This window comes from Pituophis catenifer, unplaced genomic scaffold, assembly GCF_029215685.1.
Source record: "Pituophis catenifer annectens isolate HBS135680 unplaced genomic scaffold, rPitCat1.0.hap2 SCAF_2, whole genome shotgun sequence".
Taxonomy (NCBI): Eukaryota; Metazoa; Chordata; class Lepidosauria; order Squamata; family Colubridae; genus Pituophis; species Pituophis catenifer.
In genome coordinates, this window is record NW_027256882.1 from 166,196,758 (window position 1) to 166,213,715 (window position 16,958).

General features: G+C 42.3%; 1 protein-coding gene across 1 annotated transcript in view; it reads left to right on the plus strand.

Moving 5' to 3' along the window:
• Positions 1-16,542, plus strand: part of ARHGAP9 (Rho GTPase activating protein 9) — a 33,575-nt gene extending 17,033 nt beyond the window's left edge. Inside the window, exons 5-17 of the mRNA XM_070934983.1 lie at positions 262-372; positions 1,695-1,756; positions 3,070-3,151; positions 4,653-4,748; positions 5,156-5,254; positions 6,947-7,073; positions 7,219-7,329; positions 8,595-8,693; positions 8,810-8,887; positions 10,125-10,178; positions 11,421-11,555; positions 13,616-13,721; positions 16,081-16,542. Coding sequence (XP_070791084.1) covers positions 262-372; positions 1,695-1,756; positions 3,070-3,151; positions 4,653-4,748; positions 5,156-5,254; positions 6,947-7,073; positions 7,219-7,329; positions 8,595-8,693; positions 8,810-8,887; positions 10,125-10,178; positions 11,421-11,555; positions 13,616-13,721; positions 16,081-16,264 — 1,344 coding nt within the window. The 3' untranslated portion in view covers positions 16,265-16,542. The remainder of the gene's footprint in view (positions 1-261; positions 373-1,694; positions 1,757-3,069; positions 3,152-4,652; positions 4,749-5,155; positions 5,255-6,946; positions 7,074-7,218; positions 7,330-8,594; positions 8,694-8,809; positions 8,888-10,124; positions 10,179-11,420; positions 11,556-13,615; positions 13,722-16,080) is intronic.
• The last annotated feature ends 416 nt before the right edge of the window (positions 16,543-16,958 follow it).

Genomic DNA, 16,958 nt, shown 5'->3' on the forward strand with positions numbered 1-16,958 from the left:
TTTAAAAATAAAAACCCAATAAACCTTGAAGAAATAAACAAACAAACAAACAAATAAATAAATAAAGTTTTTTTAAAAAGAAGAAAGAAAATACATTGAGGTGCTGTATATTAGCTATCTCACTATCTGCTACTGAGTTTGGTCAACCATTTAAGTCCTGGATTTGGGCCTAAGGTTCAGCCTTGGCAATGCCTGCTGACAGCAGGAAGGGAATGGATATCCAAAATGGTTGATAAATAATCTTGCTTTTTCTCTGTACAGGGGAACCATCGGCGGAACCATTCCCAATATAGCTTCGATGCTTGGTTAGGAGAATATTCTGTGCCATCACCTACCAATGGCTCCATCACAGACAATGCTGAATTACTGCATGTATGTTACAACTATACAGGAGTATAATGGTTAGGCTCAATCTGACTAGGGGCAGAGACATCCCGGGTTATAGTTGCATCTCATCAGCTTAGTCTGCCTTATGGAATACAGGTAGTCCTCAATTCATTTAGTGACCGCTCAAAGTTACAATGGCACTGAAAAAAGCGACTTATCACTGTTTTTCACACTTAAGACCACTGCAGCATCTCCATGGCCACATGATCAAAATTCAGGCGCTTGGCAACTGATTCCTATTTATGAAGGTTGCAGTATGCTGGGGTCACATATTTACTTTTTGCTGCCTTCCGACAAGCAAAGTCAATGTGGAAGTCAGATTCACTTAACAACCGTGTTACTAACTTAACATCTGCAGTGATTCAAATAACAACTGTGGCAAGAAAGGTCGTAAAACGAGGCCAATTCATTTAACAAATGTTTCTCTTAGCAACCAAAATTTTGGGCTCAAATGTGGTCGTACGTTGAGGACTACCTATAGATGTGAAGATATTTGCACTATCATCTCACGTTCCTGGGATGAATGGTATATAAATATCCCCCTTTCCATCCCATGGCAGCACCCTCAGTCACCATTATCTGAAAGGATATTCTCTCTTGCTTAGTCCCAGAGGCCAGCTGTGCCATGCCGGAGAAGGCCACCCTCTGAGTTTTGAAGTGGGTCTGTCCTGCTGCCTTTTTTCTTCATCTGGTTCAGCTGAGGTTGGGAATGTTGCCCAGGGAGAAAAATGTGATTTGGAGACCAAAGGGGCAAAAGAGATGGTGAAGAGAACGTAGCAGGATCTGGAAAGTGAAATAAGTAAAAGAAAATCAAGCTAGAGAAGCTAGCATGGAAAATGGAATTGCTGGGGAGGAAATCTCTAACTGGGACTAGGATTTGTGCATTCAGAGGATACATCTGTTTTATTCTTGGTTTTACCATCTCCCACCTGTCCTTTTTAGCATGTGTGCACCTGTGTGTTTCTTCTCTATCTTCTTTGAAAAATGATTGTATCTCACTGCCCCAAATTGTTTTGCTTCTTGCACATTGGGAACCTTACGGTCCTCCAGATGTCATCAAACTACACATCCTCATTATTGACTGCGTGGCTTGGGGCTGCTACAGGTTGCAGCTCAGCCACATTGGGAAGTTCCTCCCTCAACTGACCCAGTAGGAAAGCTAGCAGTGGAGCCTTACCCGGAGGCAGAGTTTATAGGAAATAAAGATCTGCAGAGAAGTGGGAGAATGGGGAGTGGTATGGATTTCAGGAAGGACCTGCAGGACACAGCTAGGACTGCAAGTGTGTTGACATTGTTTCTTTTGGCAGATGGTGGAGAAATGTGGACAGCTGAACAAAACCAAGATTGCTGAAGGAGGTCGGAAACTCAGGTACCCAGTTAAAGTCTCCCCGGCAGGAGGGGGATTGAGGAGGGATACCTTCCTCATTGTCCATATAGGAAGAATCTGGGGCATTTGTGCTTCTCAGTCCTCATTTCGCTACTTCTCCAGCTCTGAGGAGCTGTGAGGAGCATTTCACAGCTGAAGGGATTTTGACAAGCAATGTCCTGGCCTGAATAGACAAAGAAGCTGGAAAGGGGCCTTAGTGAATAATGGACCTTCTCAGTCATTGACATAAATCTGAAGGGTGGGGCAGGGCAAAATAAGGCAGAGCTGAAACTTTTTCTAAGGGAGAGGAGGGGAAGCAAATCCAGGGAAATGGGAGTACGTCAAAGAAGATACATGACCGCTTAGACTTGTCAAATGATGGCTGTATGTACAGACGTGAACCAAACTTGGACCCAGGTCCAACACTCAGCTCTGTGCTAATGAAAACAAGTTCAGAATAAGTCTGAGCTCAGGGTATTCTCCTCTCAAAAGAAGACCTTGAAGGAAGATAGTCAACAGGATGTCTCCTAAGACAAGATAAGACAACCTTTATGTCAGTGTAATGCAGATTTAAAGCTGACTAGCCATTGTAAGGATGTGGACCAGGTTGAATCAGCAGGGCTATTGCCCCTTTAAGACTGAAGATGAGTCAGCAGGGTTATTGCCACTTTAAGAAGCTGTCTATATAAGGGAGGCCATCTCTTTCTCTTTCGTGTATCATTTGTCATTTTGAATATGTAGCAGAAAAGAGGAAACTTGAGAGTTCACAAGGTTGATACTATTTGGAACAAAACTATGACTGAATCTAGATGTTCTGTTTCTGATACCACGAAGACTTCTCCCAGCTGAGAACAAGGAAAACAGGTCATGGAGAGGATGGGTAGCGTCCCTCTGACAATACTACGGACTCCTGTTTTAACCCCAGTTCATAGTCTCTTGTCTCCACCAGTCTATTATTTCATTAGCAATTGTTCAGCAAGAAAGGGGCAGCGTGGCATTTCTCATTTACGATATGAACATTCAGAAAATGTTATTGTTTTTGAGGCCAGAAACTATCAGCAAAATTGCTCGTCCTTGATGTCTCCTCCAATACTTGGTCACTGGTAAGTTGAGAGCACTGCCATTTATGAAACCGCAGAGGTTATTCCAAGCACAAACAGATCCATGCAGTGCCACATGCCTGTATGTGGGAGCGTTGATCTTGACTGTTCACCTTTTGACGCTTTTAATCTTGGAAGCCCCAGGAGAGGTTGTATGTTTTGTTTATGGCTTTGGTGGGCTGGGCTCCAGTTTTTCTTCTTTTCCCCTACCTCCAGAAAATGCTGGGCATCATCGTGGCTGGTATTAGCTGGGAACAGTCTCATGTTCTACAAGGACCCCAAAGTGACCGCTGCATGGGTGAGTACAGCAGGAGACAGATGCTTAAATGGCAAATCAGGAAAGGCAGCCTAAGGTCTTGTATGGTTGGCAGTCTGACTTTGTACAACCCTCGCACTAATTTTAAAAGTTTTCTGGAAGAAGTCAGTTCAATCTCTTGGAAAAGTCATACGTGCCCCCTATGAGAAATTGTTGGCTGGGAGGAAGAGGGAGAGACTTTTGAATAAAAGGGGCTATTTTGCCCATTTAGGGATCTGGTAGAACTTAGAATAACTTTATTGTCACTTCAAATGTACACTAATTGGCATACGTTAAATTGAAATTTCATGGCATATAGTAACATCTGGTATAGTCTTTAGACATGCCCACTCAGTATTTTTCAGGGATGATGTGTGTCCATGTATGTATGTATACAGTGTCCATGTACTGTATGTTTCTCTTTCTCTATTCTCTCCCCTTCCCCCTCCATTTCCTATCTATCTATCTATCTATCTATCTATCTATCTATCTATCTATCTATCTATCCATCCATCCATCCATCCATCCATCCATCCATCCTGTCAGGGTGCTAATTAATCCCATTCTGCTTTTGGGTAATCGGACCTTGATTTAGAGACGTGGATCATGACCTTTCCCTTGAAGCATACTTTTGCAAGAAAATAAACCCCGAAGATATTTTTTTCTAAGAAAAACTCATTTATTTGTTATAAAGAAAATAAAACATCTCACTATCTAAATAATTACATTTTGGCAACGTTCCTGCCGGCCACCTCTCTTGCGGCCGGACCTCTTGGCAGGAGAACAAAGAAAGAAAAGGAATGTGGACATGCGTAGTGGATCAGAGATAAGCAAGCTACGGAAAGTCTTAAAGTCCAAAAATATGAGCTCATCTGGTAAATACAAAAATGCAGTGACACATCCATCCACCCACCCACCCACCCATCCATCCATCCATCCATCCATCCATCCATCCATCCATCCATCCATCCATCTATCTATCTATCTATCTATCTATCTATCTATCTATCTATCTATCTATCTCTATCATCTATCTATCTATCATCCACCCACCCACCCACCCATCCATCCATCCATCCATAGGTGGGCCTCACATAATGTAACAACTGGTTCGCCCAGAACCAAAAATGTGAGTGTGCGCGTGTGCACACTTGCTTCACTCACACGTGGAACTTCCGCACATGCATGCGGCATTAAACACATGGCGATTATATAGGACGGGATAGCGCCAAGGTGGGCGAGTGGGCCCAGCCATTGGTCGGAACTACCAGTTCGCCCAAACCTGTCAGAACCAGCAGCAGCCCACCTCTGCATCCATTCATCCATCCATCCATCCATCCATCCATCCACCAACACAAAAGTCTCTGTTGCTGTGATAAATCAATAAGGAAGTAAACATGAATTAGTACCTATTTTCCTCATCCCTTCCCAGTGACTTCAGGCACAGATCGTTTGGCACTTGGGTATAGAGAACCGCCTAACCCTTGTCCTTTCCCCCCTTCAGACTCCATCTGGTAGCCGGCCTGAAAGCAGTGTGGATTTGCGTGGGGCTCGTATTGAGTGGGCTCGGGATTTGTCCAGCAAGCGGAATGTCTTCCATGTAAGTGTGGGAATGCAGCCCATCTTGATCTGAGATATTTGTAACAAGATTTTACACAACGGGGACTAATCTTGTTTGTCCTACTGTAAACTTGTCAATTCTTCAGAATTGATTCACAGTGGTCCTGTTTTAAATCAAGATAGTTAGTTAATATACTCTGGTTTCTCTGGCTGTACTTCACTATAATTCCAGGTTCACTTGTAAGCTATGCTTTCCTAGTTTGTTCATCTCCCCACAAGTAGAGGAACATAGCAGGAACAAGGGATTACATGAATCTGTTGTCGTTACCGTTTAAAATTAAATTAGGATTCCTGCTATGTCTTAAGTGGTGAGGATCTATTAGAAGAGCGTGAGATTATGTTAAGTGGAATTGTTGCATAATCCAATTTGTTCTTTTCACTTCTTAGTTTCGCACTGTGACTGGCAACGAGTATCTCTTGCAATCAGATAATGAAGCTGTCAGCCAGGACTGGTACCAGGCAATCAAAGGGGTCATCCAGAGACTAGTGAGTGAACGATACCAAGAACTTCAAGTTATCTCAGTCTTTTCCTTTCTTCTTTGAAACATAAGGACTGCCAACCCTTCCTCTACAAAGTTTAGGACTACCCTCAAGGAAGACAGAAGGTCTTTGTTTCAGGTTTAGAATATGATTGAACTCATTATGTCTGCAGTGAGAACCTTTCATTTCATTTCATTTATTGGATTTACAGTATATACCGCCCTACTCCCGAAGGACTCAGGGCGGTGAACAGCCACAGAATAAAACACATAAATACAAAATTTAAAAACAGAATAAAACCGAATTAAACAATTTGGCCGAGACAAATTTAAAATACCCAATAATTTAAAAAACAAATTAAATTTTACATTTTAAAGGGGAAAGATTTAGGCCAGGCCTACTGCTCCAGAAAGCAAAATCTGTTGGGGTGTGAGTGGGCACAATAAATAAATAAATTCTAATGTAAGTGGAGCCAAAGGCATTCCACTCTCCATTTCTCCCTCATGCACATTAAGGTATATGTGCAACAATCATTCTTTGTCAGTCAGTCACTCACTATCTTCCTCCTTCTTTCTGATCTTGTTAAAGTATTGAACTGATTTTGATGAGGGCTCAAAATGAGTGGAATGGTGCTCAATGCTGAGCACAGTCCTTTCTCTCCCCCCTATTTCCATATTTATCTGGAGCTGTTGATCAGGGGTGGACTCTCATTGACTTGGGTGTGGGACTCTCCTGGAAAAAGTGGGGCTAATGTTGAAGATGAAGCATTCATTCTTCCTTAAGGCTTCCATCCTATCACACATAATTGGACTGATACATTTAGGATTTTGTACTGATGTGTCACTGTGATAGAGCCATGGTAGAAGAGGGAGAGAAATCCTTTGGGGTTCTTCGGTGGTACACATGAAGAACTACAAAATCAATGAAGGACAGACCACAAAAAGGACTCTGTGCATGGTTTGCCCTTTACTGAGCTTGTACTTCTTCATGTGTACCACCCAATGACCCCAATGGACTTATCTCTCTCTCTCTCTCTCTCTCGTTCTCTCTCTCTTTCATTTTCTCTCATTCTCTCTTTTCTCTCTAGTTCTCTCTCTCATTTTATCTCTCATACTCTTTCTCTCTTACTCTCTCGCTTCCCCCCCCTCTGTCTTTCATGGTTCCGAGCAATGAACCCAATTGAATCGGGACTCAGAAACTCCTTTTATTGAGTACATTGTATCGGCACTTAGAAAGTTGAAGGTGGCTCTGGGTAATTCTAGAAACTTCCCACTCCCTCAGGTGTCCTAGGTCACGTTAACCAATCAGTTCAGCGGGATCCTTCTCCCTCGGTCTCAGATGATGTCTGTTGCCATGGCCTTGGGTCACAAGCTGCGTCTGGTGGATGTTTTGTCTAGTGGATTCAGGCACCGCATTCCAGTCCTTTCTAACTCCCCCCCCTTCCCCCAGAGAGTGGCAACTAAGAAACAAAGCAAAGTAAATATGGCATTGGCCGTAGTTGTTTCGAAGTTGACACTCTCCTACCATGGGTTTATCACAGTGGCACGTCAATATGAAATCCTAAGTGTATCAATCCAAGTTTGTAGATCTTTGAAACAGAACCCTTTTGTAGTTGATGGCAGCGCATTTGCCCACTTTGCCCCATCCTATCTGGCTGCTCATTTCTCTGGATTAAGCTCCTTCCTTGCTCCACTGCAGGATCAAGAGAACCCTCTGGATGAGCCGCTTCTGTACCCACTCTATCGGTCAAACAGTGCTGAGCTTGTGGATTTGAGCTGGGATGATGAAGAGGAACTTGGGGTCTCCAAGGGTGAAGTGCAAGCAGGTTTGAGACCAGCAGATCTGGGATGGGGTGGGGTGGGGAGAGTGCTAAAAGCTGTCGAAAGTAGGGCTATTGTGTCCTATGTGCGGATGAGGGCATGGCGGCTGCCTTAACTTCTTCTCTTGGCTTCTGTTCCTTCCTCCTCTAGCCCCTGGGAGTCCTGGCAGAGTCTACAAGAAAAGAGTCAAAAGCAAGCTGAGACGCTTCATTGCCAAGAGGCCACCCCTGCGAAGTTTACAGGAGAAAGGACTGATCCGAGGTAATGATGCAGATTCCTATAGTTTCATTGCAATGGAGGCTGGGTAGAGATGATGGATTTTCAAATGTACAGAAATTCAGCATTGCTATGACCCATGAATGAATGAATGAATGAATGAATGAATGAATGAATGAGTATGTGAGAGATTTTTCTGAACACACAGGAATGAGCACTATGACAACTAAATACATTTGCCACCTTTAATGAAAAATTATCACCAGACTCTTTTTACCTCCCTATATATCTAGCAGCACAACAAAAATCTTAATTTATTTTTAAAGTTAGTGTGGTTTAATACCAATAGCACTTAGGCTTATATACTGCTTCACACTGTTTTACAGCCCTCTCCAAGAGGTTTACAGCGTCAGCATATTGCCCCCAGCCCCCAACAATCTGGGTCTTCATTTTACCGACCTCAGAAGGATAGAAGGCTGAAAGTGTTGCACCAAAAATGAGGAAAACCTGCCTGTTACCCATCCTGAGCCACAGAAGTCCCCCCACCCCGCTAGACTGGCCTTCCTCACAGCTTGATGTGGGGAAACATTGGCCTTATCCTTAGATATTTATTTATTCATTTAATTTGCATGCTGCCCAACTCTCAATGGCTCTGGGTATTTGTTTCAAGTAAAAACAAGAACTAGAATATAATAAGAGTTAAAATAAAAGAATAAAAAGGACAAAGATGATAAAAACCGGTCAGGAATGAAAGAAAAATAATCTCAAGCTATTCAAGAGGAGTTAATTTACCCTTACCAAAGGCCTAGTGAAGACCCAGATCTTCAAAATCCTTTGAAACATCAGCAGAGTCAGGTTCATCCAGATCTCAAGACAAATTTAAGTTTTTTCTTGTTTCTAGTGTTCCTGGATCAAATCACTATTGCTAAAAGTCACAAATCTGAGTTTAAAAATTCTGTGGGGCTATGAATTTTTTTGTGGCTGAGGGAAACAAGTGGCATAGATATATATATATATATTTTTACAATTTTTATTTGTCCATGGGGTTTAAAACAAAATAAATAGGTCTAGCAAGGAAAGGTTTAAGAAGTTGATTTTAGTCCATGGGTATGTGTGTATCGATACAGTCAGGAATCAGGTTTACTGTTGAACTTCAGCACCATGATCTTGTGATGCTTTAGGCTCTATAAAAATAGGGCTAGGATTGTACAAATTGCTCCTTTATATTTATTCCCTGGCAGAGAGATAATTGTAGCCCACTTAGAACAAAGTATTTTCAATTGCTTCACCGTTTCCATTTCTATTCCTAGATCAAGTCTTTGGCTGTCGGCTAGAAGCCCTGTGCCAGCGAGAAGGGGGCACAGTACCCCGGTTTGTTCAACAATGTGTGGAAGCTGTGGAACAGAGAGGTAGGGTATCCCTGGGTCACCACTCCATCTCTGTCTCAGCTAGGATCTTTCTCCTAGTTCTGGCACTCCATAGATTTATGTGGGGGATTCACAGCAGTTCTGTCCTTCTCTTTCAGGGCTGGATGCAGATGGAATCTATAGGGTCAATGGGAACTTGGCCACTATTCAGAAGCTGAGATTCATAGTTGACCGTGGTGAGTATAGCATAGAATGATAAATGGTGAACATGGAGTTATAGGAGGCATATCTAAATCCAAGGGGTTTAGAAATTCAAATAAACAAATAATTTCTCCCTAAAGTCGCTTTCAGATTATTTGGGCTTTTTCCACGCTGTCTGTGTTTTATAGCTTCTCTTGGACTGTAGCTAGAGGTTTACAGCTTCTCTTTGGCTTTTTTTCCCCCCCACCTTTTCATTTCCGGCTTTCTCTCTCTGTGTGTGTGTCAATTTGCTGCTATTTTAAGCTTAGGAGTTTTCTTTTCATAATCTTTTTGTTATTGCAAGTCCTTAAAATAAAAGTTGGTAAATATCTCACCCAATTTCAATGTTCTGTCCATGCACAGCTCCTGCACAATCTTGGTTCCCGATTGTCCCGGCTTCGGGGCTGCCAGCAATGACGGCCGTGCCTGCTGCCGTTCAGGGAGAGCTTGCTTCGGACCTAACGAGGAATTTGCGGATTCCTCGTGGTCAGCGAAGCCCCTCTCCTTCCTTCACCATCCGTACAAGACGGCTATGACCTCGAAGGGTCTCCTGGCAGCGGTTACCAGCTGGATTTTTGCAGGGTTTAGCAGAGACTGCTATTTTCCAGCTGTGCATGCCGAGGTTGCAACTGGATATACATATATATGTATGATGAAAATTATAGATGAAGGCAAGGCTGACTAGAGGAATAAGATTTCCCCATTTTACCTCAAAGATGCCTTGCTAACCATTCTTCAAGGACATAACCACGTGCATAGTCTTCTTCTCATCCCTAGCCCTTTGATGAGGTCAGCTAATTTTGGGTTTTATGATCCAACGTGGAAGTAATTATTTTCCGTGTCAGAGAGGTCCTGATTTACAGCATTCTCCACTTATCCCAGTTCTGCTTGAGTGAGAGCAGGTATTCAGAACTATTCCAGTTGCTACAGCTGCATAAAGTTTGCTAGACAACGCAGAAGATCTTAAACCTCTCTTAAAAAAAAATGGATGAAATTTCTGTTTACCAGAGCTGAAAGCAGGATAGAAAACAAATGACAAGGTGACAATGGTTGGGTTCTTACACTGCAGGGGAAAAAAACAATAGAGAAGCCATCTTATGTCTCAGCATCCCATAAACTCATCCAGAATGTATTTTTGACACATTCTGGCTACCTCCAAACCTGTCTTCACCCTTTGCTACAAGATATTGTTTTTCCTGTGGCATCCTCAGTAACCATTGTGCTGCTTTGCAGAACGGGCAGTGACATCCGATGGGCGCTATGTCTTCCCGGAGCAACGTTGCCAAGGTAATGTTTGTGTCCCTCAATCATTGAAATAGCAACCCTGGTTACCCAGAAGTCATGGAAGAGGCAGGAGATTTTAATGAAACCAGATTAGGTTTTGAATGTAGGGTGCAAATTCTGAATTCTTACAAGTCTCCTTCAACGGGAATAATTTAAAAAATTGCTACAATTCCCAATGGAGTTTCTGTTCCTTTTAAGGATAAAGACCCAAACAAATGAGGGGGAGGGAGGGAGGGATGGAGAGAGAGAGAGAGAGAGAGAGAGAGAGAGAAAGAGAGAGAGAGAGAGGGAGGGAGGGAGGAAGGGAGAGAGAGAGAGGGAAGGAGAGAGAGAGAGGGATGGAGGGAGAGGGGAGGGAGGGAGGGAGAGAGAGAGAGAGGGAGAGAGAGGGAAGGAGGGAGAGAGAGAGAGAGGGAGGGAAAGAGAGGGGGGAGGGAGGGAGGGAGAAAGAGAGAGAGAGGGAGGAAGGGGGAGAGAGAGAGATGTTTGTGTCAGGCAGTCTTATGTTTGGTCTGAAAGTTTCAGAATCCACTGCGCCACTGAGACAAGCATACTATTTTTAATAAGCGTTCCAGAGAGAGAGAGAGTCAAATCTGGGTTTACCAAATGCCTTTTCCCCTTTTCCCCAGTCTCTGCAGTTTCTTTCAGCTGCCCCAGGAAAAGGGACATGAGCTGTATCAGCTAGAGCAGGGGTCTCCAACCTTGGCAACTTTAAGACTTGTGGACTTCAACTCCTAGAGTTCCTCAGCCAGCAAAGCTGGGAGTTGAAGTCCACAAGTCTTAAAGTTGCCAAGGTATGATAATTCACCGCAGCCAACTTGCCAGGATCAGCTCACTCCTGCCAACTTGCCACGAAACAACTTGACATCAGCCAACTGGCTGCGGGACAAGAATTACACTAATATCAAAGAAATGGTGGAATAGAATTATTAAAGAAGGAATGCAAAGACGGGGACAAAATGAAATGTGAAGGACAAAAATTAAAATAAAATTTTAGTTATTTTAAATAATTAAATTGAATTGTTAAATTGCCCCATGGCAAATTATCTCATGGCAAATTGGCCATGGTAACTTGTCCTGTGATGAATTGGCTGCGGCAAGTTGTCCCATTCTGATTGATGAGGGTTTATATCTCAGCCCCTTAATATATTTGGTGACTCTCTCTACCAACAAAGCAGAAAGATGTAACATTGAAAAAGGTCCCATTGATATGCCCTTTTTGTCTTTTTCTTCCTTGTTCCCTAGAGGAGAAGTTGAACCTGGCCAGTCCACAGTGGGATGATGTGCATGTGATAACAGGGGCCCTGAAGCTTTTCTTCCGAGAGTTACCTGAATCCCTAGTGCCCTACAGTCACGTTGGTGAATGCATAGCTTCTGTCAGTAAGTCTGCTTCCTATTCCTTGCCCTATTGATAAATGCAAATTTATCAGTAAACCAGCAGAGGTTAATTCTGAGCCTGGATTAAAAACCAGGGACTTTTCTGTAATATTGCAACTCATTTTTAGAAAAAGTGCTATATAAAATGAAATTGTCTATCTTGGTTTTCCCATCGGGAAGGGGGGTGGGGGGAGACATCTCAGCCTTTCCTAATACCAATTCTCCAATCTGAGATGTACTTTGGATTATCTACAGGTATCTTAAATTTTTTGCTTCAGGAACATAATAGATCAGTGATAGCTAGCCTTTTTGCCATCGCGTGTCAAAAATGGGGAGAGCGGGGAGGGGGGGTGTCGCGCATGCATGCCCACATCCATAATTCTATGCGTCCCACCAGAAGTTGGCAAATGGGCCGTTTCCAGCCTCCAGAGGGCCTCCGGGGGGGGGGGAGACCGTTTTCACCCCCCAAGCTTCTAGAAAGGCTCTGGAGCCTGGGGAGAGCAAAAAACGGACCTTCCTCAGCCCCCCAGGCCCTCCGGAGGCAGGAAACAGTCTGTTTCCCTACTTCTGGTGGGCCCAGAAGGCCCAAAACTCAGCTGGCCAGCGCACGCATGCCCACTGGAGCTGAGCTTGCATGCCCACCGATATGGCCACGTGCCATATTGGTGCCACCTGTGGCATGCGTGCCATAGGTTCACCATCACAGTAATAGATCATTGAATGCAGAGGATCTAAAATTACTGCCTTATTTTAAGTTGCGCCCAAATATCAGGTTGCTAGAGGAGCTGGAGAATCTTAAAATCCTAATGATCAATATGAAAAATACCCTTTTTTCGTGATCTGCATCATTTTTTCAAATTCTATTCTTGTAACTTTTAGTCGAATTCAATTAAAGCTCTCATTGGTTACCATTTGAGACATCATCGATGCAGGTACACACATGCCAGCTCTGAAACTGGTTTTCTACAGTAGTGGGTCTGAAGACGGTTTTGGCTTTTGAAAGTTATATTGCGTTCTGTGTGTTTTGGTCCCTACATTGACACGTAGTCGTTACATTGCATATATTATTTGCATACATAGGTACACATGTTATATATGTATACATTATTTGTACACTGCCAGAGGGAGGGGGATGGGTGGTTTCTAAATATGAATGAATTAATGAGTGTCAGTGCTTGTACACAGGCACAGACATGTGAAACATTTGAAGTTGTTTTTTTTCATAAATATAAAGGAGAGGAGGAGTGATAAGGGTATGACTGAACAGGCATCCATCTTGCTGTGTTTCGGATAGTTGAAAAAGAATGAGTTGATATCATTGTGTTCCCTTAGCTTCTGTAGTCATGCATCCTGTCACGATAGGGCGTGAAAGAGTTTTCTCTACTTATTCCTTATCACTCATAAGAATTCTTTATTTGTTTGAGCCATTGACCTCAAGCCCATCTTTTTTATGGTTAAAGTGGTGTGGTAAGACTATTGTAAATCAACAATCCTATTGTCAACTTCAAACCGAACCTGGCAGCAGCCATTTTTCTGGCTGCTGCCACGTTCTGTTCCTCAGTTGCCACACAGAGGGGGGAAGCAGGGAAGGAGGTTGGAATGCTTTACTAGACACAACAGAGAGTTTCTTGTGAGAACTAAGGTCCTCTCTACTGGCAACTGCTAAGGTCGGGGAAGGAGTGCCTGGGGAGCCCGCCAATTAACCCAATTGGCCAACGTGACCTGTGACATTTGGGGATGGGGTTATCTCCTATTTTAATTATACTGAAACCATGGGGAAGATTTAGAGTTGGTTTTCCTTTAGAGCTGTGCCGCTATGATGTATTCAATAAAGAAGTTCTTTGAGGAGGATTTTAGGAGGATTTGCTTGGGTTCATTAGTTGGAGCCTTGACACCTATCATCCCAATTACAATTTATTTTCTTCTCCAAAATGTGCTTTGGTTGTAACTCTGATAGCAACACTGAAGATTTCCGACCTGCCCTTTGGAAGCTACAATGTCTTTCATTCTAAATGTTGCCTTCTCAGCTGAAAAAAAAAATCTTTTTGCTTTTCTCTGCACAGAGTTGTCTGATCACAAGGAAAAAGTGTCAAAGATTGCTGGGCTGATCCAGACTCTCCCTCAACCAAACCGGGACACACTGCATTACTTACTTCAGCACCTCCGCAAGTAAATTAGTCACCTCGAATTTGTCCATTAATACTTTCTTCCTGGCAGAATCAGGCTTTTGTTACAGGTAGTCCTCGACTTACGACCACAACTGAGCCCAAAATTTCAGTTGCTAAGTGAAACATTTGTTAAGTGAATCTAGCCCCATTTTACGACCTTTTGTGACACAGTTGTTTAAGGGAATCACTGCAGTTGTTAAATTAGTAACATGGTTGTTAAGTGAATCTGGTTTCCGCCTTGACTTTGCTTGTCAGAAGGTCACAAAAGGTGATCACATGACCCCAGCACACTACAACTGTCATAAATATGAGTTAGTTGCCAAGCATCTGAATTTTGATCACATGACCATGGGAATGTTGCAACGATCATAAGTGTGAAAATGGTCCTAAATCACTTTTTTCAGTGCTGTTGTAAATTCAAAGTCACTAAATGAACTGTTGTAAGTCAAGGACTAACTGAATTAAGGCCTTTTTTTTTTATATAGCAAAGCAAACAAAATCACTAGTAAGAAAAAAGGTAGCAAAAGGAAACTAATATTTTAACTTCTCTTTCAAAGGTAGGAAGCAAAGCCGATGAATTGAAGAGCAATTAATCACTTGTATCCTTGAACAAGAAGCAATAAAAAGAATATATTAATTAAAAGTAGACTACCCTTGCAATTACATTTTATTATGCATATTTTACCACTGGAAGCTAAAATTGAAAATTCAGCCTGGGATCAGCATTTTAAAAGAAAATTTGTTTATTCACACTTATGAACTTTCCTGCATCTGGGTACAGATAGTCCTTGACCATTCATTTAGTGACTGTTCAAAGTTACAATGACACTGAAAAAGTGAGTTACGACTGATTTTCACACTTACAACTATTGTAGCATCACCATGGTCAGGTGATCAAAATTCAGCTGTTTGGCAACTGGCTCATAATTGCAGTGTCCTGGGATCATATGATCGCCTTTTGTGACTTTTTGACAAGCAAAGTCAATGGGAAAGCCTGAGTCACTTAACAATTCACTTACTGATTTAACAACTGCAGTGGCAAGAACAGTTGTTAAATGAGGCAAAGCTTACTTAACATCTTTCTTGCTTAACTACATAAAATTTGGGCTCAGTTGTGGTCGTAAGTCAAGGACCACCTGTACAGCACTATTGGACTATTCTATAGCTGAGCACACTCTCAGTTCAATAGCGATATTCTATGGCTGAGCACTATCAATATCAGTGGTTTTGCTGTTGCAATGTGTACCTCATTGGCAGCTGAAAACATATAAAGAACGGTTGCTGGAATTAGGTATGTCTAGTTTGATGAAAAGACATGATAGCAGTGTTCCAATATCTCAGGGGTTGCCACAAAGAAGAGGGAGTCAAACTATTCTCCAAAGCACCTGGGGGTAGAACAAGAAGCAATGGGTGGAAACTAATCAAGGAGAGAAGCAACCTAGAACTAAGGAGAAATTTCCCTGACAGTTAGAAGGATTAATCAGTGGAACAACTTGCCTCCAGAAGTTGTATATGCTCCAACACTGGAAGTTTTAAAGAAGAGATTGGATAACCATTTGTCTGAAGTAGTGTAGGGTTTCCTGCCTAAACAGGGGCCTGCAAGGTCCCTTCCAACTCCTATTCTATTCTATTCTATTCTATTCTATTCTATTCTATTCTATTCTATTCTATTCTATTCTATTCTATTCTATTCTATCCTATCCCATCCCATCCCATCCCATCCCATCCCATCCCATCCCATCCCATTGTTCTTGAAAGACCTGTAGGCTTTACATAGTACCACTTATCTTGGGCCCCATTTACAGATATTGTTCCAGACAGTCCCATCTCCTCCTAACCTCAGTTGCAATGGATTCCCCAACTTCATACAGAATCATGAGAATCTGAGAATCTGGTAGGAAAGCTGAGTTGAATATTTGGGTTAACATCTCCTAAAAATGAAGTGGTGCATCAGGTGAGGTCTAGACCCTCATATTTTGCCTTCTGAAAGGGAACTTAAATGGAAACCCATTTCCTTACATGGATGATTGAGCAACTGGCTGTAAATTTGATCCTGGAGCTAACTTTGGGAATATGGAAATGGAAATTACAGGATATCCAAAAGTTGCTTTGTGGAAGAAGCAATTCCATACACTTTGTCTTCTCTTTCTCTTATGATTTGCTGCCCTGACGGATTGTGTCTTTGATTGGTTATTTAGACAAATGGATTACAGGTCAATGAATGTGATTTTCAGCATGTTTTGTTTTAGTAATGAAATCTCAATTAAATCTGCCCGTCTGCTTTAGCAATGGATGCATCAAACGGGACCAAAATAGTATATGATGTTCTCATTTCCGGATTTTTTTCCCACCACATTCAGGGTGATGGATCACTCAGGTATCAACCGGATGACCACTCAGAACATTGGAATTGTTTTTGGGCCAACGCTGTTGCGACATGAGCGAGATGTAGCCAGCCTGATAGAGGACATGGTGTACCAGAATCAGGTGGTCGAGTTGCTTCTTACTGAATTTGCTAGCATCTTTGGGACAGGTGCCGAATGACTTTGTTGATACTTTTTTTTTTTTTTGGAATATGGATTGCTTTATTCTCAAGACATAGGGGATCACAATCTGTTTCTGAAGCAAGCATGGATGCTGTGAAACTCTCTGCACCAATCACAGCAGCGTAGGTTACCATCATCTTCGGAAAAGGTATTTTATTAGGAAAGATGGATCTCTTCATCCTACTTCTTCAAGATTTTTTTTGTTGTTGTTGTTGATCAAATCTTATAGCTGGTATACCTTAGCAAAAACATGTCATATTCATACCCAGTAAACACCTGGTGAGAACCTAAAAGAGAAATTATATGACTGAAAGCACTTTGGCTTTAAACAGTGAACAAGACCTGTTTAGATGCAGATTTCAATCCAAACAAATCTATAAAATAGAACCTTTATTCCATTAATTATTGGCATTCTGTGCTGGAGGAGACAGACTTTCATTAGATGAACTGCCAGCCAGCCGAATCCCCTAGGTTTAGTCTCCTGTCTGATGTCACGGTGCCAAATAGCCTCTGTACTCTTGAAACCCTAATTCTTCAGGATTACTTTCCCCAACTGCCCATCAGATGTATTGGACTACAAATCCCATGAACGTCTGCTACCACAGTCAAAATCTTTCTAAGGAGATGCCTTCTAAATCATTATTAGAGCACACGAGTTTCCACCAAAATAAAATTGAAACTTCCATTCAAAT